Here is a 24,593-nt window from a genome sequence, read left to right on the forward strand (position 1 = left end):
CAGTTTATAATAACGAGTATTACAAATAGTTGCTACAAATGTTGATTTATATACAAGAGTTTTACAAACTTGTGAACTATACCGAGCCTTCTATCTCGTCTAGAACTGAATATATTGTCGATGGTCCAGGCCCACGAAGAGAGAATTAATTCTGAGTTGATACTGTTACACCTCGCTTAAGATAGTTACCTGTCTTTTCTTGGCTGGCTTCACACCGTGTATAAGCTGATTTTTAACCGATGAAGATTTTTAATGCCCTCGTTGTAACACCCGAAGTTAATTCATTGAAGTACGCAGTGTTCGAAACTTTTAAACATTCTTGGTCAAATATCTGTAGTTTCCGATGAATAAGCGTTTATTACAGTTATAGCTTCAGAGGCGTATAATATACTGACTGTAGCGACAAAAAATATTCTGTTCTGTCTCTCGGCACGTCAGTTTATATGGTTTAAGGAAAAATTCTGGTGTATTGAACAATGTTCGAAGACATGTTTGTGTTTTCGTAAACCATATATTGCTCTCGAGAATCTTCTACATATTTGGAGAACAGGCAGGACTTTCGCAAAACATATCCAACGGCATAAGTCACATGCATCAAAGTGAAACAAACATAGGTATTGAAATAAATGCACGACAGTAAATCCGTTACAAAAATAAATACGTGTAGTGAACTTCACGTTTCTATGCTGTTATTATTATTTGTAAATTATTCTTTCTTGATAAGGTTAGTACACGCCTTCTGAAATCAGGTGCGAGTCCTGGTGAAACAGCTGTCTCTAACAGACTATAGCTGTAATAAAATTGGGCGTTGCGTTTTCGATGTCTCCAATGAAAACATAATTTTTATTATATTTATTTCCTTGCAGAAATAAACAAGAGGAAATCTTCAATGATCGCGGAACTTGAAATTATTTTATGCAGTATTAGACCAAATTATCTATAAGACCTTTTTCCTCTTTATTGTCTAACTTTTTGTGTATCAGAAGTACCAAGTTTGGGACACGCGTACACCTGATTAGATTTTGTTACTCATCAGGAACTCTACTAGCTTACCCTCAAATTGGAATTCTTTTAGGCAGGACTAGCGTTAATTAATTTATGAGACCTTGAGCGTGTTGAAATACGCCAATCGAGAGGGTTTGACCTCCTGAGTATAAAACTGTAATTATATCTCAAATCGTTCAAGACATGATGGAGCTCTGAGCTAAAATTTGTACTTGAAAATAAAACTAAGAAAAACACAAGAGGCATTATATGAGCCGCTATGTCGCGGCTAAAAATATGTGTAAACAAATACATGTAGTGGTCTGCAAACAGCACTTTGACGTGGAGCTCATTTGTATAAATAGATTTCTACATCATTTTGTGTACCATCATTTTAAAATGGTTTATGATATTAATAGTATCGTTGAGATAAGTGACATCAAGTATACAGAATCACTACTTTGGATTTCTAGCCTAGGTAACCTTTTATTGTGTCAGTGTTTGTTTAACCCTAAAATGTCTCGGTAGGGTCCGCATGTACACACAAGTTTTTGGTAATTATTTGTTCACACAGTATAGATAACTGCTAAGCCTAAACTGCCTTTGGTAATCAGTTGATCTCCAAAACAGCTGGTCACAAAGTACTAGTTAAAATGTGAAGTACTTATTAAGGACGCCTGTTACAGTTAACAATAGTTATTGACCTACTTTTACCAGGCTTAGAAGCCTTGAAACTGTTGATAGTTACTGACATACTTTTACCAGGCGTAGACAGCCTTGGAGCTATTGATAGTTATTGACATACTTTTACCAGGTGTAGACAACCTTGAAACTGTTGATAGTTATTATCCTACTTTTAACAGGCGTAGACAACCTTGAAACTGTTGATAATTATTGACCTACTTTTACCAGGCGTAGACAGCCTTGAAACTGTTGATAGTTATTGACCTACTTTTACCAGGCGTAGAAGCCTTGAAACTGTTGATTGTTATTGACCTACTTTTACCAGGCGTAGACAGCTCTGAAACTGTTGATAGTTATTGACCTACTTTTACCAGGCGTAGACAGCCTTGAAACTGTTGATAGTTATTGACCTACTTTTACCAGGTGTAGACAGCCTTGAAACTGTTTATAGTTATTTACCTACTTTTACCAGGCGTAGACAACCTTGAAACTGTTGTTAGTTACTGACATACTTTTACCAGGCGTAGACAGCCTTGGAGCTATTGATAGTTATTGACCTACTTTTACCAGGCATAGACAGCTCTGAAACTGTTGATAGTTATTGACCTACTTTTACCAGGTGTAGAAGCCTTGAAACTGTTGATTGTTATTGACCTACTTTTACCAGGCGTAGATAGCTCTGAAACTGTTGATAGTTATTGACCTACTTTTACCAGGCCTAGACAGCTCTGAAACTGTTGATAGTTATTGACCTACTTTTACCAGGCGTAGACAACATTGAAACTGTTGATTGTTATTTACCTACTTTTACCAGGCGTAGACAACCTTGAAACTGTTGATAGTTATTGACCTACTTTTACCAGGCGTAGACAGCTCTAAAACTGTTGACAGTTATTTACCTACTCTTACTAGGCGTAGACAGCTCTGAAACTGTTGATAGTTATTGACCTACTTTTACCAGGCGTAGACAGCTCTGAAACTGTTGATAGTTACTGACATACTTTTACCAGGCGTAGACAGCCTTGAAACTGTTGATAGTTATTGACCTACTTTTACCAGCCGTAGACAACCTTGAAACTGTTGATAGTTATTGACCTACTTTTACCAGGTGTAGACAGTCTTGAAACTGTTGATAGTTATTGACCTACTTTTACCAGACGTAGACAGTCTTGAAACTGTTGATAGTTATTGACCTACTTTTACCAGGTGTAGACAGCCTTGAAACTGTTGATTGTTATTTACCTACTTTTACCAGGCGTAGACAGCCTTGAAACTATTGATAGTTATTGACCTACTTTTACCAGGCGTATACAGCTCTGAAACTGTTGATAGTTATTGACCTACTTTTACCAGGCGTATACAGCTCTGAAACTGTTGATAGTTATTGACCTACTTTTACCAGGCGTAGACAGCTCTGAAACTGTTGATAGTTATTGACCTACTCTTACCAGGCGTAGACATCTCTGAAACTGTCGATAGTTATTGACCTACTCTTACCAGGCGTAGACAGCTCTGAAACTGTTGATAGTTATTGACCTACTTTTACCAGGAGTACACAGCCTTGAAACTAGTGATAGTTATTAACCTACTTTTACCAGGCGTAGACAGCCTTGAAACTGTTGATAGTTTTTTACTTACTTTTACCGGGCGTAGACAGCCTTGAAACTATTGATAGTTATTGACCTGCTTTTACCAGGCGTAGACAGCCTTGAAATTGTTGATAGTTGTTAACCTATTTTTACAAGGCGTGGATCCTGGAAATCTAACGATACCATGGTGTAAGACATGTGAGCACCTTTTAGTCAGGTCCTTCCCTGGTTCCACCACCTATTGTGTGTGTGTGTTATGTCTGTAGCACGTTGTGGGCAGGTCTTTCCCTGGTTCCACCATATGTGGACCACCTTTTGGTGAGATCCTACGCTGGTTTCACTACTGTTTATAGTGTGTGCGTAATACATGTATGTGAACCACCTTTTGGTCAGATCCTTTAACTTATAAATTACCTTCACTTATGTTTCTGCTTTTTCTCTTCTCAACGCTTTAAGTAATTAGAAGATGGAAGTTGTTTAGCCAGAATTACTGAGATTTTTTGTAAAGGCATGCTTAAACGCAATATGCCAGTTTTAAATTGTTCTATATAGAAGCAATGTGTATACAGTATAGTTACGTAGTTTAAAATTGTCCTGTATACAAACAATGTGTATACAGTACAGTTACATACAATAGTTATAGCTGTGTTCTTGGTAATATGTACTTCTTGATCTTTATATATCGTTCGTCTACCTGTTTACTTATCTATCTAAGTTGCCCGTCCGTGGGTTAGTGCATAGTGTGTGAGACTGAGGACTGGAAGTTCTGACACTGGAAACGTCAAAACAGTCGCATTTAAAAGTAGCTGTATGCTGCTGACTGGTTGGTTGTCTTCCATCCATTATTAAAGAAGTGATTGCATTGTGCCGAAACTGTGGGGTCTCTGGTCTGGCTGTGTAGCCCATACGTCACATAAGATTCCATTTAGTTTCTGTTTTATCTCTCTTTGGTACATGGTTGTCTGTATATCTGTCCTTTTTCTTATTTGCTTCTATTTACTATGGTTTACTGTTAATGTTGTGATAGCAGTAAAAGTTGTATGTTTCAGGTTTTAACTTGGTATTTTTTATCATGTATTAATATGTGAACCTCGAAAATATATGTATATATATTTGTGATTTTCGCATCGTTTTTGCACGTGAAGATATTTTCTATTTTTTAATAGGTACCTGGTGGCGTTGTTCGCTTATACTGCTGTTGAATGTCGTCTTAACTGCAACCATTTAAAGTGGTTTAGTAGTAATGTTTAAAAATCAGAGCTCGATTTCGCAGTTGATACAGCGAAGGTAGCAGCATATCATGTTACTTTGGGCTACGAAACAACAACAAATCAAACTTGAAGGAAGTTGGGAGTTTCTGACACTAAATTTATATTTGTTCAGGGCTTTTACCACTACCTTTTACCGCATGTAGCGATAAAAGAAAAATGAACATTTCTTTTCTAGCTTTCATTACGTTTCAGATTTTTAATCATAGTTTCATTGCTTGAAACATTTCAGGAGATGCTTAATTAGAATGTTCACTCGAAAAAACTGAAATAAAGAAGGAAATGAATTATCATTTACCTACTTAGTAAGGCCTGGAATGGCCACGTGGTTAAGGTGCTCGACTCCCAACCTGTGGGTCGTAGGTTCGAATCCCCGTTCCACCATTCACGTTCGCCCTTTCAACCGTGTGGGTGTTATAATTACGGTCAATCCTTCTATTCGTTGGCAAAATAGTAGCCTAAGAGTTGTCTGTGGCTGGTGATGACTAGCTGTTTTCCTTTTAATGTTTTACTAACGTAGATAGCCCTCGTGTAGCTTGCGCGAAATTTAAAGCAAACCCAAGTTAGTAATTTGAATTTGAAAGGGAAAGGGCCTCAAATTTCACTTTTCTCCACAAGGTAACGCATCTCTAGGTTGCATGGGGCAACAGAATGCATCTCAAACGCTTGAACTTAAAGTTTTTTAAGAACTTAATTTAAATATATAAATATTATTCACACTTGTGTTCTGTCTATACAAAAATGCAGTTTAAAGCAAAGACAAAATATTTTAATTGATATGTCCGAAACGTTGTGTGTAAATTGCTTTACTCTGTGACGATTTTAACCGATTATTTGCTTTATAGTTAAAATTTAATAGTATATGATCTCTCTGTAACTGAACTGAATGCAGTTACAAGTGTACAGATGAGAGAAAGCATTTGTTATCATCTACCTAAGATTTCGCAGATTTTTATAATCATATCATTTGTTAGATAGGCGCATCTTCCCACCATCACGGAATGCTACATGCGGTACTTTGTCCGTGTGCAACGATATATAGTTCCGTGTTGTGCACAAATATCCAGGCCATTTCTGTACATTAGAAGAAACCTTGCCGACGATTCCCAGTATTAGGAAACCTTGTAGTGTTTACCGTGCATTCTTATTTTTCGTTACAGGTATCAGTGTGTGATTGTCCATGATAATTTATGTTGTCGTTGTTGATTAGCTATTTCCTCTATATATTTTTAATGTTTTGAACATATGATACAGCGTTTTTTATTGGTTGTTATCTCCAACTGGTTCAAAACCGTTAATGGTTCCAAGTTCCACTTTCTCTTTTCTTTTTGCTCCTATCCTCGTTTATTTGTATGTTAGGGCAAAATCACATAGTGCTATCAGCTTTGTTCACTGCATGAATCGAATGTTTTAGGAGAATTATTCCTGTCCACAGATGGCTTAACTATCACAAATAGTTGTTAATCCAACTATCTGTTGTTAGTGTGCCCAGCTGGATTGGATTTAAGTAGTTGTTGAAACTTTATTAATAATTATCCAGTTATTTATTCTGTGTCCAACTGGACTGAATCTAAGTAGTTGTTGAAAGATTATTAATAATTACCCAATTCTCTATCTGTTCCTATCTCAAACTAGCTCGAATTTCATAAATAGTGTCATAGGTTGTGTTGTTCAAAAATGAAAAAAACAACAAAACGTTATTTATAGTGATTGGTTTAAGTGTTATATATATTGGGAGTTAGTGGGTCAGCCCTAGGTAAGGCTGGTATAATAATTTCTAATTCGTTAACTAGGTGTTGGTTTGTAACCGATAAGTCGTGAATAATAGGTTGGTTCTTATTATGTCAGTTTTAATGGCTCGTCTCGAACGTATGAATGCCACCGCTTGGATAGCGGTAAGTCTTCGGATTTACAATGCTAAAATCAGGGATTCGATTCCCGTTGGTGGACACAGCAGATAATCCAATGTGGCTTTGCTATAAGAAAAACACACGAACATATAAACAGCGTGGTCTCAAGCTAATTCGGTTTGAGTATCGTTATTTGTTGACCAACCTTAGTTTTCTACTTCATGCTAATAGATTAATACCTGTTTTTGTTGATCTGTACATGATGAATTCAAGGAACTCTTTGCTGTGTTCTATTTATTATTCTTTATCGAACCACAACGCTAAGACACAAAAATTATGCCATCACTTGTTTCCAGCCCACGATTTTTCTTGTTTGTCGATGTTTATAAATTGAGGATATTAGAAGTTGGTTACCAAGTTTCACAAATTGTTTACACTTTTCGTAACTTCCTGTTCGACACTAGTGTGCTCGATGAGAGTAAAGAAGAAAATGATTTTGAAAATTTAATGTTCATCCATTGTTGTTCACTTGCAAAATGAATGAAATCGTGCTTGAGGAAAAAAACAAACAAACAAAAATGAGCCTCTATTACACTGATTAGTTTTGTGTGAAGAGCTGTAGTTTTGTATCCCCTGGAGATTACAAGGTTTTTGTTTTTTTTACAGATGGCGCTTTTGTTTATATATAATATAAACGTCAAATGTAATATTCAATAAGTTTATGTATCATAGTCGGTCTAGCAGGCATTACTGTATAATTGGAATGTGTTTATCTTCATAGATAACGCTTTTGTGTTATTTTATAGCGATGGAAAATATAATGTAAATTATAATGATATGAAACTGGTATTAGTATTTACAACTCGTAATAATAAACAATTTAATAATTTTCAAAAACCTAATGTGAAATATAAAAGTGTACCGGCGCTTGTAACACCTCAAAGTTGAGAAGTATGTGTTTGTATGTGCTTTTTTTTATAGGAAAGCCACATCGGGCTATCTGCTGGTTGAGAAGTGAAATAATTAATTTAGATAACCAGAAATAACATTTATTTATCATTGCTCTAAAGACCACCACCAGTAGCACAGAGACATGTCTACAGACTTATAACGTTAAAATTCGAGTTTTGATGCCTGTGGTGGGTAAAGCACAGGCAGCATATTATGTACCTTTGTGCTTAACAGCAAACAAATAAGCCCTCCGCAGGGGTAAGTCTTCGGATTTATAATGCTAAAGTCAGGGGTTCGATTCTCCCTCGGTGGACACAGCACATAGTCCGATGTGGCTCGCTATAAGAAAAAAATTCAAACACACAAATAAACATTGCTTTGAACCTTTCTTGTTCTGAATATTTTATAATATCCCAATAAAACCTGACTACCAATCGAAGTACTCGCCAAAATGATTAATAATATTTAATGAAATATTTTGTGACCAAAATACAACTATGAAATCATATGGCAGGAAGAATGATTTTCTTTTATTCGTGGAGGGCAGAATACAGCTGAATGTGTAGCTGAGATGTTTGCCTGATAATGCTAAAAATCAATTATCGATACCCAATGTTAATATTAGTAATGAAAGTTTAACGGATTATAGTATATTTATAAACCCATTACTCTAAAAAAAGTAGATGATGCGCGAAAGGTTTCAGTATTACATCTTTTAAGTTTAAAACTTAAGGCCGAAATACGTTCTTTATTGCCAAAGTGTTCCAGTATAAAACTAAATTTTGGTTGGAGTAGTATTCCTTTAATCAAATTGTACGTAAAACTTGCACCATGTTGACAGAACCTCAAAACGATAAAGATACACTTTTACTAATACCTTCTTATAATAGTCATACCAGGCAATCGAGATACACCTTTTTTGTTTGTTCTTTTTACGATTCCCATCACCAGGTGGCAGAGTGCCTTATAGCGTTTACAACAGCTTGTTGTTCACCGAATTTAATAGGTACTAATTTATATTACTTGTGTCTGAATATCATTAGTGATTTCGATTACAGATTGGGCTTTAACGAGTTCGTTTCTGAAGAGGCCCTCAAGGCTTACAAATTATTTATTATAGGGCGTGTTTTTTTTGTTTTTTTTTTAATGTTTAGCAGTGTGATGAGATATTTCTTTGTGTGGCTTTGCTCTTCGTTATAGCTTGTAAGTTTGGTTGGTGTTCTGTTTAGATAATTCATTGAGTCTGTAAATTATATATATCTCATCTATTCTTTTTATTACGCACAATATTTTAGTTTACATGTAGTTTCATGGGTTGTTGCTGTGCTTCCTTTGGGTGAAGAAAAACAAGTGATAAGTTCAAAATGGGCATGGATTTGAAAGAACCTTTTCTTAGCCCCATTCATTATATGTTATGTTTAATTGAGTTGCTTGTGTCCTGCAAGATAGACAAAACGACTTTCATATCACCGACATTCTGAGGTCATGCTCCTAAAGTGATCTCCTACACTGTTGACTCTCTCTCCTTCCATAGGTTTAATGGTTACGTTGTGTTCGCGCTCTCTATTTTGGAGCTCGAGCTCTAAAGCACCATTTGAACGCATCTCTAGGTCTTACTAATCAACATTGTTTGGACTCCCAGAGTCATCGCTAGGAAAACGAGACCATTTAAATAGTTCACGTTAGTCGTTTAGCAGACAGTATGTTATCCAAACATTTATTACCAATTCACGCCCTCAGGAGTTATTAATTTATGTGTTGACATAGTTTGTAAGTTAATATGTAGCGCATCTTGAAGCTCTGCCAGTGAATACGGAAATCATCTAATGTGTGGAGGAAATGGTCGGCATGTTTTAACTTGACAACTATTCCGTTCGTTTTCTTATGGCTAATAATCATCATCTCCCCAGTGGCACAATGATATGTCTGCGGACTTCCAACGCTAAAAACCGGGTTTAGATACCCGTGGTGGGCAGAGCACAGGTAGCCCATTGTGCAGCTTTGTGATTGATTCCAAACAAACATAAAAAAATAATTTGCAATTACAGAATGTCGAACTACAGTGTTTATTTAGAGAGAGGCGTATAAAGCGCATGACAACTTTTATTAAAGAATTTAGAAACATGTTTGAACTAAATATAAAAAACTTATAGACAGGTGCTGATTTAGGGGTTGAAACAATTATTTTCCTTTCCGGTTTTTTATTTAGTAAATAAAACAAAATTATTTCTAGAGGTTTTGATTCAGGAAATGAATCATTTAATATCCTTGATGGCTGTTTTAGGAAGTAAAGCCATTAACATTCTTTCAAGCTTTTACTGATTTAACTGATTGTTAAAGTCGATACGAGGAATATGCAAAGTCTGCGTTTCATTACGTAGTATCGCCAAATATAAAATTGTTTGGTAAAACTAAAACTTTGTCAATAAGGGATGGATGTGCAGTTTAGACTTTCTCTATTCCTGGTATTTCCTGCTGTAAAATGGCTTAGTAACACGACTGGTTTTTCATGCCATAAAAAGGCTTAGTAACGTGGTAAGCTGTATCATATCATGTATCTACATAAAGGACGCATCTGTGCTATAGCTTTACTGCAAGCATTTTACTGAGTATTTGAACAGCTGGTTAAAACCGTCACATAGTATACATTCTCAATCAAATTATGAATATTTTACTTTCTTTCATTATTAAACGCGTGACGTGAGGTTGTATCTGCTGTTTTATTGTGTCTCAGAACTTCGTATAATTTGATTGAAATTAAACCATTTAATGTGTTAAGAATCTAATTAAGGATTAAGAGTCCATTTTCAATTATTATGTGAAGAGTTTTGTTTTAGACTTGGTGATTTTTGGTATAATGACGTTGTTGTAATGGTTTTCGAAACGAAAGTACAGTTGTTTGAGTTAGAAGTTGCTGACAGTAATTTTCGAAACGAACTATAGGTACATTGTATTTTGCTAATGGCGTCATTGAAGTCTGAAACAAGCTTAAATAGATGTTCGTAGCACGCTCAAGTTCCTGAAGGACTGCAGGCGGTGTTCCTGCTGAGACGTGGTTGATAATGCAATCTCATCTTCGTTTGGATACACCTCATGTATTTATATTACTGTTTAATAAACAGTAAAAAACAGTCGGTTATATTACTGTTTAATATCGGTTCTTAAAATGTGTTGTTTTATGTTTGTTTTTTTTGTTAAATAACGAAAGAAAATTAACAAAGATATTATTAGGACATTTCAAAGGAAACCCAGACTTTATCGCTCGCTTCTGTTTAAAATAATGAAATTTAATAATAGTCTTCATTGATAAATAAGGGGAAACAAGAGTCTAGATTCCCCTCTTCAGTTCATACCAGAATTTGGCCCGGCATGACCAAGCGTGTTAAGGCGTGCGACTCGTAATCTGAGGGTCGCGGGTTCGCATCCCGGTCGCGCCAAACATGCTCACCCTTTCAGCCGTGGGGGCGTTATAATGTGACGGTCAATCCCACTATTCGTTGGTAAAAGAGTAGCCCAAGAGTTGGCGGTGGGTGGTGATGACTAGCTGCCTTCCCTCTTGTCTTACACTGCTAAATTAGGGACGGCTAGCACAGATATCCCTCGAGTAGCTTTGTGCGAAATTCAAAAAACAAACAATCATACCAGAATTTAGCTACAGATATTGTTTTCAAGATTTTGTTATACAACTTCCGTGTAATAACAATTGGGTAATAAGAGCTGTGGCGGATCTGTTTCCCAGAATAATACAGCCGCACTGATTTGTTTATACACTTGTTGTCGCGCTGATACATTTCCGCGAGTATATTCTTGTTCTGATGTGTTTTCGCTGATATTACGGCACTGATCTATTTCCGCGAGCAATCTGTCGCGCGATCTTTAAGGATAAAAGTAGCTTTTGTATCGGAATTATAGGAACTCGTAATCAAAGCTGTGTTAAACATGTGTAAAGTAATGTTTACTCTGGAAAGTGCGATGAACACTGTCGATGTACTACGTAGTGAATTATCTTTAACTTACGAGGGAAATAGTCAGCCATGGCATGGGTAGTTTTCTCCAGAATCTTAGAGAATATTAGGTTACACAATACTCGTCGTCTTGTGTCCATGATTGATACATATAAACCCGTTCTGGCATTCTATGATTTCTTTTTTTTTTTGCCATTTTTAAGAATGATTTACATGGGCAAGACATTCAGATAATCAATTATTATATTGAAGCCTCTGTGTGCAAGTGAATTCGTAACATTACACATTGAACTGGTATAACTAAGCTCACGAATCGTTGGACAACAGTGAACAAATGGCGTGTCATTTCCTTTCTACGTTCTCAGCGTCACTGGTGGACGTGTTGGTTGTAAACTGGTGTGGAAGGCCTGTAAGAAATAAAAGATTGTTTTAGTCCCACCTCCGATACTCCAAAAGTAATGAAGTCGTTATTATCTTAAGTTGTTGTTTTTTGTCGTCTTCTTTTGTCTTAGTAAAAGTTTCGAATTCTTGATAGTCGGTTTCACAAAAACAATATACCGAACACGTTTCCACGTGATTTAATCTCTTCATTACAACGGTTGTCTTTTCAACTCTGTTCTGATTTCGTCAAAATATAATCTACACAGAAATATGTCCATTATGTTCGGTTTATGTAATTTGTCCAGAAATAACAAACTTATTTCTGGTATATGTAATATACACAGAAATGAAGCCATTATATTTGGAATATGTAATCTACACAAAATTGAAGCTATTATTTCTGGTACATGTAACCTACACAAAATTGAAGCCATTATTTCTGGTACGTGTAACCTACAAAGAAATTAAACCTTTTTTTCCGATACATATAAAATATTCACAGAAACGTAACCATCATTTCCGGCATACCTAACCTATAAACACAAAGATGCTAGAACCGTTCCTGCTTAGTATCTGTTTTACAGTTTTTCTTATACTTCGACAATTTTCATTATTAACATGTAGTCATGTTATAATTTATCTTATGTAGTATCGTGATATGCCCAAACTCTGATTTATACATGTGTGACATGTGGTATTTCAGTTCTAGGAGCTACATATTCATACTGCTATGAGTACTTTTACTGCTGTATATAATTTTATAGGTTTTTTACTGTTGTTGGTTGCGCTTTATAAATGGTTGCAAGACAACAGTCATAGACTGTGGACGTGTTTTGGACCTGTTGTTGTTACAGCCCGAAGATGTGTTTTAACTCTGTTGATATATAGCCCGAGGACGTGTTTAGGCTATTTTAGTGCAGAGATTATGGACGAGTGTGTTTTCGTCCTGTTTACGAAGAACGTATCTAACAGAATAACAGGAATGTAAGGGGATAAAAACATGACCCCGAAGAAAAGAAACTAGTAAAAAACAAATAGCCCTGGAAATAAGTTTCACATTGTAGAAAAACTTCGTAATAATTAATGTGAAACCTGGACATTACTGTTATAAATGTCACAAGGGTGACAAGTTCTCCTAGCTCTAAGTATTACTTTCTTTTCTTTCCTCCTGTCTAAAATTGTGTTTTTCTTGTCGTAGGTAAAAACTAATTCCCTGTTTTATAGGCCATTTTTCCTTCCCCTGTTTCAATTTTTTACAGCTTTCACCACCCATTGAAACTGCCAGCGGTGGGGTGGGTTCATTCCCTTATTTCTCCAGGAAATATTGTTGATTAAGTGTTTAAATATTCCTCCCACTCGTCTCATTTCTTCAGCAACCCGTGTGAAATACTTGCGTTAGACACTCTGAGCTCACCCTAATCATCTCTAAATATATAATTGTTATATTTATTTGGTTAATTGTTATTTTTCGCTCTTAATGACTGGCACAATTCCCCCCATGCCTTTTTAATTAGAACTGTAACTAGTGTGTGTGTAGTGGTGGGGAGATCTGACAAACGCTAGTGACATCTTGGTTTCTGTAGTTCTTGCAAGTAGAATATCACGTGCCGAACTCTGGGAGATCTAGCAGCAACCACAAACTGTACCCGTAAAATCTAAGTTTCTTTCGAAGACTTAGTTTTGAGTAAAACTAATATTCTTTCTGGGTTAAACATGCCAGATGTAACAGTTAATAGTCTAGGTGTTGAAGCTCAGTAATAAAACTTGATTTCATTTTCGTTTAAAAAATACTTATGATGGACGTTATTGATCATTGATCGATCTCTCTTGAGGGCTTATATCAATAAAATTCGGGGTTCAAATTTGCTGTGGGTACAGCAGATAAAGTCCCTTATGCAGGTATGCGATTAATTAAACAGAAACAAACAGATAGCCTATTTATGTTCAGTTATCTTATAAATATCCATCCGTCTATATGGGTATCTTTTTTTTTATCAGTGGCATATTATATGCTTCAGTTTTGTGGTAACGTGTCTCGTGCGCTTTGCATGTGTGTGGTTCAAGTAGAAGTACATAATCTGATGTTCCGTTAAGATATCATGCTTACTTCGTTGGGTTACAGTTTCTTATAAACAGCATCTTCTTGAGATCTCTATAGCAATTTTGAAAGTTTACAAATTCGTCAGATGTACGTCTTCAATAAAAAAGAAATGAATATCAGTGAAGTATTCACAGATTCAAGGCTTCATCAGTGGTATCATACCCTCCCTGGATGTTGATTTTTCACACATCTTGACAAGTTCAAGACTTTTGTTAGTGGTACCAAACCTACTCTGGGTGTTGATTTGCGTGCATAACAAGACATGTCCATCCTTGACGATCAGTTGAACTTAGGTAAATGTTGAGGAAAACATAACCCTGTCTGGTGAGATAAAGCACATTTAAACAGTGCTTATAATGTAGATGTTAAAGAATATGCACTTGTACCTAAATAACCCTGTCAGCTGAGCTAAATTACTTTATTAATTTTTAATAGGGAATCTTGGAACACCTTTTTATAATCTGTTGTGAAATATACACCATATTGGTTTTGGAACAACGTGATTAATAATTAATTATTTTATCCCACTAGCTAATGATTTCGTTCAGTTCTTTACACTGAATGCTGCAACAGATAATAATATAAAATTACTTAATTTGACGTAAGGGGTAGATCTAACCGGTAGTGACGCATAATAACGAACTAGTAATCCGAAGATTGATCAAATGTCGTATGAAACTGAGCCGGACGAAGGAACCATGAAAGAATTTCTACTGAGACCTACTTCTGGTGGATAGACATGGTTATGGGATCGGGGCCTTCTTTGTGAATCATGATTTTAGAATTTGCCATTTAAAGTACAATAAAAAAAATACAACTGTTATAAAACAGCAGGGAGAGATCACCATTCTTGTTGTCAGGAGTACAAATAGAGGGACGATTTTGATTAATGAAAGGTTATCTTAGGAGATTAAAAGTTACTTCTCTTGTTTGTAATTGAAAAAACAAATAAACGCGCAAAAATGCCCATAAAATCTGAAAAAAACACAAAATGTAAAACTGAAAAATTGCATGTATCACCCAATGGACCCAATGAACCTTTATACCAATTTTGGTGAAGATGCATTCACATCCTGTGAAGTAATTACATGGACGTACAACAGACAATACTGTTATGTTTATATAGATAAGTAGTTACATGGACGTACAACAGACAATACTGTTATATTTATATAGATAAGTAGTTATATGGACAGACGACAGACAGTACTGTTATATTTATTATAAATATCCCGCTCTTTAGGCTTTAATGTTCTTCCCTTCCCACCACTCTTCCTGCTTAACTATCAGCGCCATCTGCTATTACTGCTTACGTTCTTCACCTGGCCTAAATCATGCGTTATTTATTGATGAAAAACGTTACTTGCAGAACAGAAGTTGAAGACAATAGTTTTGTTATGCAAGTATTTTGTTCGTTATTCAAATGCTTTCATTATTTATTTTAATGCTTTCGTCATTTTTATTTATATCCTTAATCTTTCTTAACTGAAACTTTAAACGTGCCTAGATAATATTATGTTCCTCGGATTGTCTAGTTGAGTAAGCTTACTTTTATTTTATGGTCGAATGAATATTACTTCTCGACCAGATGTTTAGAATTATTTGTTTTTTGTTTTTATTTTCATTTCTATGTTGTGTTTCTGTTATTGTTGTTGCAATTAGTTTTCTTTAAAATGTTGTTAAAATAACTTTTCACTGTCATAATGTAAAAAAAAGATTTGCAGGACAGAGGTTCTAACCCAAGACAAGCCTGTCAACCTCCAATTCATACTTGGAATTTTGCCAACGTTCTTGAACTGACACATTTTTGAAAGTGTAAAGTGAACTGCTCTTCATGTAACAGAATTAAACTGCCGGCCTTTGATGTCATTGAGAGATAATTGCGGTGTGGTAGAGTCCTTCCACAATCATCACCACTGAGTGAATGTAATTATACCTTGACACCTGTACGTCTCCTAGTAACACGTATATATGGATGTTGTGTTTTGGCACATGTCAATATAATTATCTTCCACTGTGATATAACGTTCCGGATCTTTATATGTTTATTTACTTCATTTCTATTAACTCGTTTTTATCATCGTTTTCTATTTTTGATTAACTTGTTTTGTTGATTTTTGTTGGGAAATTTCATGGACACATTCGTCTGTCTCCTAGACTACTGAGTCAATATTATTCATTATTTTTCATATAGTCGTTTTTACTTTTGATATTGTCTCATATCTGAGAAGCCACCACTTATTGTTGAATTTTTCATCCTGTTATTTTCACCGTACTGTTTATGATTGGCTAATTTTTTATAGAGAATTTCCCAGTAATAGTTTAAAAAAAATTAATAATATTATCTAATTTGGGTGTTTTATTGTGTTCAGTGAGTTGTTGTTATGTTTCTTTTCTTTGGGTGTTTTATTGTGTTCAGTGGATTGTTTGTTTCCTTTCTTTGGGTGTTTTATTGTGTTCAGTGGATTGTTTATGTTTTCTTTCTTTGGGTGTTTTATTGTGTTCAGTGGATTGTTTTTATGTTTCTTTTCTTTGGGTGTTTTATTGTGTTCAGTGGATTGTTTTTATGTTTCTTTTCTTTGGGTGTTTTATTGTGTTCAGTGGATTGATTTTATGTTTCTTTTCTTTGGGTGTTTTATTGTGTTCAGTGAGTTGTTTTTATGTTTCTTTTCTTTGGGTGTTTTATTGTGTTCAGTGGATTGTTTATGTTTCCTTTCTTTGGGTGTTTTATTGTGTTCATTGGATTGTTTTTGTTTCTTTTCTTTGGGTGTTTTATTGTGTTCAGTGGATTGTTTTAATGTTTGACTTATTTGGTCAAAAGCGCCCATGCCCTTTTTTTTTTAAGTACCAACAACATTTAATTCTGTTTCTAAGCCACTAGTTACCAAGTCGTAAAGAGTTGGCAGCATGGAGGTTTTGTTGCACCTGTTGTTATTTTATTGTTTCTGTATAAGTAGACAGAAGACCTTTCGCCATTGGTTGATATCGCGAAAACATTGAACACACCAAATCAGTATATATATTATATCCACACATCGAAAGTGTGTATTCATAATTTACAGTGCAAATGATACACGTTTAAATTGTTTTATTTTAATATGTATTGTTTATTGTTACTGTTTTATTTAGCATTGTTTATTGTGATTGTTTTATTTACTACTGTTTATTGTTACTGTTTTATTTAGCACTGTTTATTGTTACTGTTGTATTTTACAATGTAGATTGTATATACCTTTCTTTGGAATGTGTGTTCTAATTTTTTTCTTTATTGTATATTTTATAAGATGAATCATATCGGCATCATTTTAAGGTTGTATTGTAGTAGCATTAATTCAAGGTGTGTATTGTAGCAGTATTGCTTTAATGTGAGTATAGTAGTGGCAGTACTTTGAGATGTGTATTGTAGTAAGACTATTTTAAGGTGTGTATTGAAGTGGTTTTACTTTAAGGTATGTGTTATATTAGAATTACTTTGAAGTGTGTATTGTAGTAGTATTAATTTAGGCTGTGTATTTTAGTTTCATTATTATAAGGTGTGTATTGCACTGGCATTTACTGTAAGGTGTGTATAGTAATGGTATTACTTTATAGTGTGTATTGTAGTGGCATTTAGTTTGTAAGATGTGTAATAGTTTGTGAGGGACGTGGAGTAGGAACTGTTTGATAAGGTAAAATGTACACCTGACTTCATTATTATTGTTAATGAGGGACGTGAAGTTGGGACTGTTTTACAGGGTAAACTGTACTCCCTGACTTCGTTATTATTGTTAATGAGGGACGTGGAGAAGGGGCTGTTTGAGAGGGTAAACTGTACTCCCGGACTTCATTATTATTGTTAATGAGGGACGTGGAGTAGGGGTTGTTTTACAAGGTACACTATGTTCCTTAACTTCATTATTATTATTAATAGTAAGTACAACAGTGAAACCAAAATTAGCCTGTTATGTGTAATAGAATCAATTTCACATTTTTTTTTTTTAGCTACTAAACAAGTTTGAGAGGCCACCTTTAAAGTTATGAACGAATTTTCGAAATTTCAATAGTATTTCCACTATGAATCTGTTTCTTTATCAGGATCTTTGTACGTGTGTTTGTTGTTGTCGTTTTTATCTGGTGTGTTGGAGTATGGTATTTCAGTTTTAGAATTATGTGTGTTAGGTTTTGTTTTTCCTCACCCTGGTAGTTCAACAGTAACCGTACATAATTCCAACACTAAAATTGTGGCTCGATTCCCCGTGATTGACAGAACGCAGATGTTTCATTATGTAGCTTTGTGCCGAAACGACAACGTTGTTATTTCCATTATACACAAGTTGTAATCTTGCCAAACTGGGTTGATCTGATCTCTGACAACTTACACCGACACTAATTTTCAGCACATTCTATTTACTGTTTAGTTCTATTCATATCGATTAATTTTACTTTCAGAGGTAAGGTTTTTGAAGGGAAAATTGTAAGTAGGAGAACCGTTATGTGAGACTTATCTTTTATTCTATTTCGCATTTATTTTCTATTTTTGAAATAAATTATATTGACATGAATAAACATACGCGCGCGCAAAACAAACTCGTCTTTTAGCGATTAGTAGGAACTATTTAGAGTATTTTAATTTGCTCGTCTCATTTGAATGATAAAACGATTCAGTTTTGCCATATTCGTATTAGTGAAACGCAACAACGTAAACTTTCTGCCTTTTTCCTACTTTTCAGAGGACAATTAGAAATATCAACAACAATAAGACTGCCTTGAGCCGGGATCATATGTTATTCAACTGCAAATCTAAGTCAGGAAAAACAAAAACCAAGCAAAAGTCCGAAAAAGCCATCAAAAGCATCAGAAATTCCCCTAGTCAGGTACGATGACAGTCAGTTACGATGTATGGTTTGTTGATTAATATTAATTGACAGTCAGCTATGATGGATGGTAGTTGATTTATGATAATTAGTATCTACGATGGTTAGACACTATTATGTTTTTTTCTTATCCATGAGTGTTTGAATAATGTTGCAAAATAATTAAACCATATTTTACAATATTTGGAAACGCGTTTGGTTGATACTTGACTTGCTCTAAAACGATAGAAGAACTAAACTTTTTCTTTCGCGTTTTATGATATCGAGAGTTTCCCCTTAGCAAAGCAACGCCACCTAGCGTTTCATCTGGTAATTTCACTAAAGATGCATGTAGTTTTGTCTGTTTATAAGCTAATTTGCTATTGAATTGAAGTTAACGTATCGCTTGATAACTAAGTGTAAATTATTCAGTGGCTACATCAGTTTAACATTTCTGAACTAGATTTGAAACAGCGACGAGCATTTCAAGTTTTAGTTTCAACTGTAACTAGTTCTGAAGAAGTTTGTTATGAATAGTACACAGTTTTGATTAAAACTAAGGTCGAAAGTAACCTGATAATACAAAGCATATTTAATAACTCGCAAAAGAGGCAAAACATGTTGTTTTAAAATTTTCTGTTAGGGGCGTGCCCACTAGAATGGCGTGCGATAACAGCAGATCCCCCACTAGTGAGGTTCTAACTCCCCCATAACACTATTTATTGTTAAATAGAATACAGTTTTAAGAATTTAACGTTATCTACATTCAAACACCAAGTGATATGAGAGTGCTAACTTTTCACACACCCCATGCCACCCTCCCCAATAAAGAAAATCGTAGAAATGCCGCTGTTGTAGTAACTCTTTATTTCTTTACAAGTAAATGTTCCTTACCAGCTCATATTGGTACTTGTTGAACTTTGATAAAAAAAAAAAAGGCTATATAATTAATTTGACTATACAAGTAAAAGTTCCCTACCAGCTTAGATTGGCACTTCTTCAAACCTGTGATAAAAAGTCTATGTAATTAATTTGACTATACAAGTAAACTTTCTCTACCAGGTCATATTGGAACTTCTTAAACTTTTTATAAAAAAGTCTGTATAATTAATTTGACTATACAAGTAAAAGTTCCCTGCCAACTCATATTGGCACTTCAAACCTGTGATAAAAAGTCTATAATTAATTTCACTATACAAGTAAACTTTCCCTACCAGCTCATATTGGCACTTCTTCAAACCTGTGATAAAAAAGTCTATATAATTAATTTGACTGTATACGTAAAAGTTCCCTACCAGTTCATATTGGCACTTCAAACTTGTGGTAAAAAGTCTATATAATTAATTTGACTATACAAGCAAAAGTTTCCTGCCAGCTCATATTGGCACTTCAAACCTGTGATAAAAAGTCTGTATAATTAATTTGACTATACAAGTAAACTTTTCTTACCAGCTCATATTGGCATTTCTTCAAACCTGTGATAAAGAAGTCTATATAATTAATTTGACTATACAAGTAAAAGTTCTTTACCAGCTCATATTGGCCCTTCAAACTTGTGGTAAAAAGTCTGTATAATTAATTTGACTATACAAGTAAACTTTACCTACCAGCTCATATTGGCACTTCTTCAAAGCTGTGATAAAATTCTATATAATTAATTTGACTATACAAGTAAAAGTTCCCTACCAGCTCATATTGGCACTTTAAACTTGTGGTAAAAAGTCTGTATAATTAATTTGACTATAGAACTAAAAGTTCCCTACCAGCTCATATTGGCACTTCTTCAAACCTGTGATAAAAAAGTCTATATAATTAATTTGACTGTATACGTAAAAGTTACCTACCAGCTCATATTGGCACTTTAAACTTGTGGTAAAAAGTCTGTATAATTAATTTCACTATACAAGTAAACTTTCCCTACCAGCTCATATTGGCACTTCTTCAAACCTGTGATAAAAAAGTCTATATAATTAATTTGACTGTATACGTAAAAGTTCCCTACCAGTTCATATTGGCACTTCAAACTTGTGGTAAAAAGTCTATATAATTAATTTGACTATACAAGCAAAAGTTTCCTGCCAGCTCATATTGGCACTTCAAACCTGTGATAAAAAGTCTGTATAATTAATTTGACTATACAAGTAAACTTTCCTTACCAGCTCATATTGGCATTTCTTCAAACCTGTGATAAAGAAGTCTATATGATTAATTTGACTATACAAGTAAAAGTTCTTTACCAGCTCATATTGGCACTTCAAACCTGTGATAAAAAGTCTGTATAATTAATTTGACTATACAAGTAAACTTTCCTACCAGCTCATATTGGTTCAAAGCTGTGATAAAATTCTATAAAATTAATTTGACTATACAAGTAAACTTTCTCTACCAGGTCATATTGGAACTTTTAAACTTTTTATAAAAAGTCTGTATTATTAATTTGACTATACAAGTAAAAGTTCCCTACCAGCTCATATTGACCCTTCAAACTTGTGGTAAAAAGTCTGTATAATTAATTTGACTATACAAGTAAACTTTACCTACCAGCTCATATTGGCACTTCTTCAAAGCTGTGATAAAATTCTATATAATTAATTTGACTATACAAGTAAAAGTTCCCTACCAGCTCATATTGGCACTTTTCAAAACTGTGATAAAAAGTCTATATAATTAATTTGACTATACAAGTAAAGTTCCCTGCCAACTCATATTGGCACTTCAAACCTGTGATAAAAAGTCTGTGTAACTAATTTGACTATACAAGTAAACTTTTCTTACCAGCTCATATTGGCACTTCTTCAAACCTGTGATAAAAAAGTGTATATAATTAATTTGACTGTATACGTAAAGTTTCCTACCAGCTCATATTGGCACTTCAAACGTGTGGTAAAAAGTCTGTATAATTAATTTTACGATTTAAGTAAAAGTTCCCTACCAGCTTCTATTGTTGAATCGTTGTTTGTCGATTTATTATGATGTTACTGTTACAACCTAGTTTCGCTATGAATACTGTGCCTGAACAATCTATTAAAGAATAACTAAGTTTCTTATTACTAAATCAGCCGTCTATTTGAAATTGGGAGGGTTGAAGAGCCTGACATGAACGTTTGGTAGTGTATTATACCTTGAATCTAAGTCGAAAGTTCGCGTCCTATTGCCGAAAAAATAGGGATTCGCACTTAGAGTCCTTGGATGCGTTATAATAGTGACGGTGCCAAATTTTTGTGAAACAATTAATGCTACAATTCGGAACACAGTTTTAACTTTACTTACATGCCCCGCACTTGTGTCACCGCGGTATATCTGCGGGCTTATAACACTAGAATCTTGATTTAGATACTCGTGGTGAATAGAGCACAGATAACCCATTGTGTTTTCTTTACTACCTACAAATCTTACTCATTGGAAGAGTATCTGACATACACACTAGATGGCGCGGTCAGCAACAAAGTAATCGATTTAAAGTGTAAAGTGGTTGGTTGTTGGAGGAAAATTAATGTCAAGGGTTTATTTACATCCAATCAGAATACGCTTAGAATATTATCTGAAACCATTAAATAATTTTGAATTGTTGAAAATACTAACTAGTTACTTCTGGCTATCTGTTCTGTACCAAATTGAAATTCTGTATGCATGTTGTAGGGGGCATAATAAACATTACTCTTTTGCGTAAATACGAAATAAGAAAAATTGTGAAGGAAAAAAAAACAATACATAAGCCTAAAAAAAAAAAAACTATTTCTGTAACTTCTGTATTCGTAAAATCCCTGTTTATTTTGGCATGACCTTTATTTAATATGTGAGAGTATGTTTTTAGGTGTTTCCCAATTAGGCACGTAAATTGTTACAACACGTTGAAAGAAGCAGTACTTGTTTTATAGTATCACGCGAAACTAGCAGGACTTGTGCTATAATATGACGTTAAAGTAGAACTACTAGTTCTATAACATTACGTTAAAGTAGTAGGACTTGTTCCGTAATATTCCATGAAAGTAGCACCTGCGGCATTTACAATTTTTACGTCTCTAAACAAATATTCATTTTCAAAGTAAGATTAGAACTCCTGAGCTGAGTTGATTCTTTCTTCGCAGTATTTGGAGTCTAGACATTTGGTAAGTGGTATCTAACTAATTTTTATTAAACCATACCAAGCATTTTATGTTGTAGTTTCATTTTCCTCGGAAGCAATACGTGATATTGCCGTTAAGACATTCCAAGGTTTTTTTTTTGTAATCAAACAGCACATGAGTTATTATTTAACGTGATTAAATGAATTTATGTGCTTCGTGAAATACGTTGATCATCTTTGTACATACCGTATTCCCCTTTTCTGTGTAACGTACAGAACGCCTTAGCAATAGTTATTTTGAATATTTACAATATTAGTGGTATTTCTTGTTTAATATTTGTGATTCAATTCATTAGTGACTCTGAAAATAACAAATTATGGACTCAAACAGTTTGTTTCGTAAATGATTTACAACCCCCAACCCCATCCTTGGGGACTCTGCGGCAGGTCTAAGGATTTATATCACTAAAATCGCATTTCATTATCCGCAGTGAGCAGAGCATGGATAGCCAATTGTATAGTTTTGTGGTTAACAGTACACTTACACAAGAGAAACTTTAGAAAAGTATGTTCAGGAAGCGTGTGGGACCATGAATTCCATCAGCAGTTCTAGGGTTAAGTTGGTTTACAACGATAGAGGTCAAGCAGGCTTTCTGCTTCTTTCTTTTATAATCATCCATTTATTAAAAAAAGAAACAGTAACTTAAACGACCTCTATCGTTGGATAAGTTGTATTTCCTTTTTTTTTTTACACATAATGTTTACAAACCCGAAACACTGAATATCACGATATTGTTTTCTAAGCAGTCCATCAACGTACAAAGATGTAATCGTTTTTATTATTATTATTATTATATAAGTAGTAGCTTTATAATGTACTGACTTAAAATATATCTTAGGTCTTAAAGGGTATGATTAAGTCTAAGGTTTCCAAAGTAACCGAAGCGTGATCTCCTTAAATTAAACAGTGTACGATAACTTGTTAGAACTCTGTAAGTATGTCTCTACCCCCCTTTTTGTTTTTATTTGAGAGGGGCGGAAAGGGATGTCGACCACGTTTACTTGATGCCGTTAAGTGTGATAAGTAGTAAGTATACCGATTCTAATGGCCAATAGTCTTTGGTTTTTGTTCCTTCAAAATCGTTACGTAACTGTGGTTTAGCATTATATAGAAGACATTGTTTTAAAACAAAATCGTTAAAAAATTACAAATGTTGGAGAAATTATTTTTAAAATCTAAACTTATGATCCTTTCTCTTCAGTATCTGGAGGATTTTTAAATAAGGAGTTATGTGTTCCTGTTAAATTTTGAGGTCAATATTTATGTGAATGTCAAGGGACTGGCGACGTGACAGAATATTTTTATCTGTGAATTTTCTACGCTTTACATTTTAGGTATCGTTAAGGTTGCCAGTTATATAGGTTTAACATTATTATACAGGTTAATTAAGTCTGTAATTACTGATTGTATATGGTGTATGTAATCTACCGAACCTCCCAATTACATGGTTAGGGTTACCAATTATGTAGGTTTAACGTTATTATACAGGTTAGTGCTGTCTGTAATTACTAATTGTGTGAGATGTATGTAATCTTCCCAATCTGACAGTAACATCAGTATTAACGTTCTTCTTCCAGGACATCTAGAGACACAAAATTAAAGATCATTTTAAAGTGTGCATTTTTTTACTGAATGATAGATTATGTTCTCCACAGTCTCGCCTGGACTACCATAGCCTCAGGCTATTGTTACTTCTACTCTCATTAGTTCTTCAACTGTTTAAATGTGAAATGCAATATATTTGTAACCTCAAAGAAAGAAACGATTCTAAATATAAACAGGATTAATTAGGGGTGATTTCTGTTCTAAGTCTCCGTATTAGCTCGTTATTCTGTAAACAGTCTTCTCTGCCTAAACCTCT

The 24,593-nt window shown here is 34.5% G+C and overlaps 1 protein-coding gene across 1 annotated transcript in view; it reads left to right on the plus strand.

Moving 5' to 3' along the window:
* LOC143255519 (uncharacterized) overlaps nt 1-24,593 on the plus strand; it is a 135,459-nt gene that overhangs the window by 60,513 nt on the left and 50,353 nt on the right. Inside the window, exon 2 of the mRNA XM_076511308.1 lies at nt 18,483-18,626. Coding sequence (XP_076367423.1) covers nt 18,483-18,626 — 144 coding nt within the window. The remainder of the gene's footprint in view (nt 1-18,482; nt 18,627-24,593) is intronic.

This window comes from Tachypleus tridentatus, chromosome 7, assembly GCF_004210375.1.
Source record: "Tachypleus tridentatus isolate NWPU-2018 chromosome 7, ASM421037v1, whole genome shotgun sequence".
Taxonomy (NCBI): domain Eukaryota; kingdom Metazoa; phylum Arthropoda; class Merostomata; order Xiphosura; family Limulidae; genus Tachypleus; species Tachypleus tridentatus.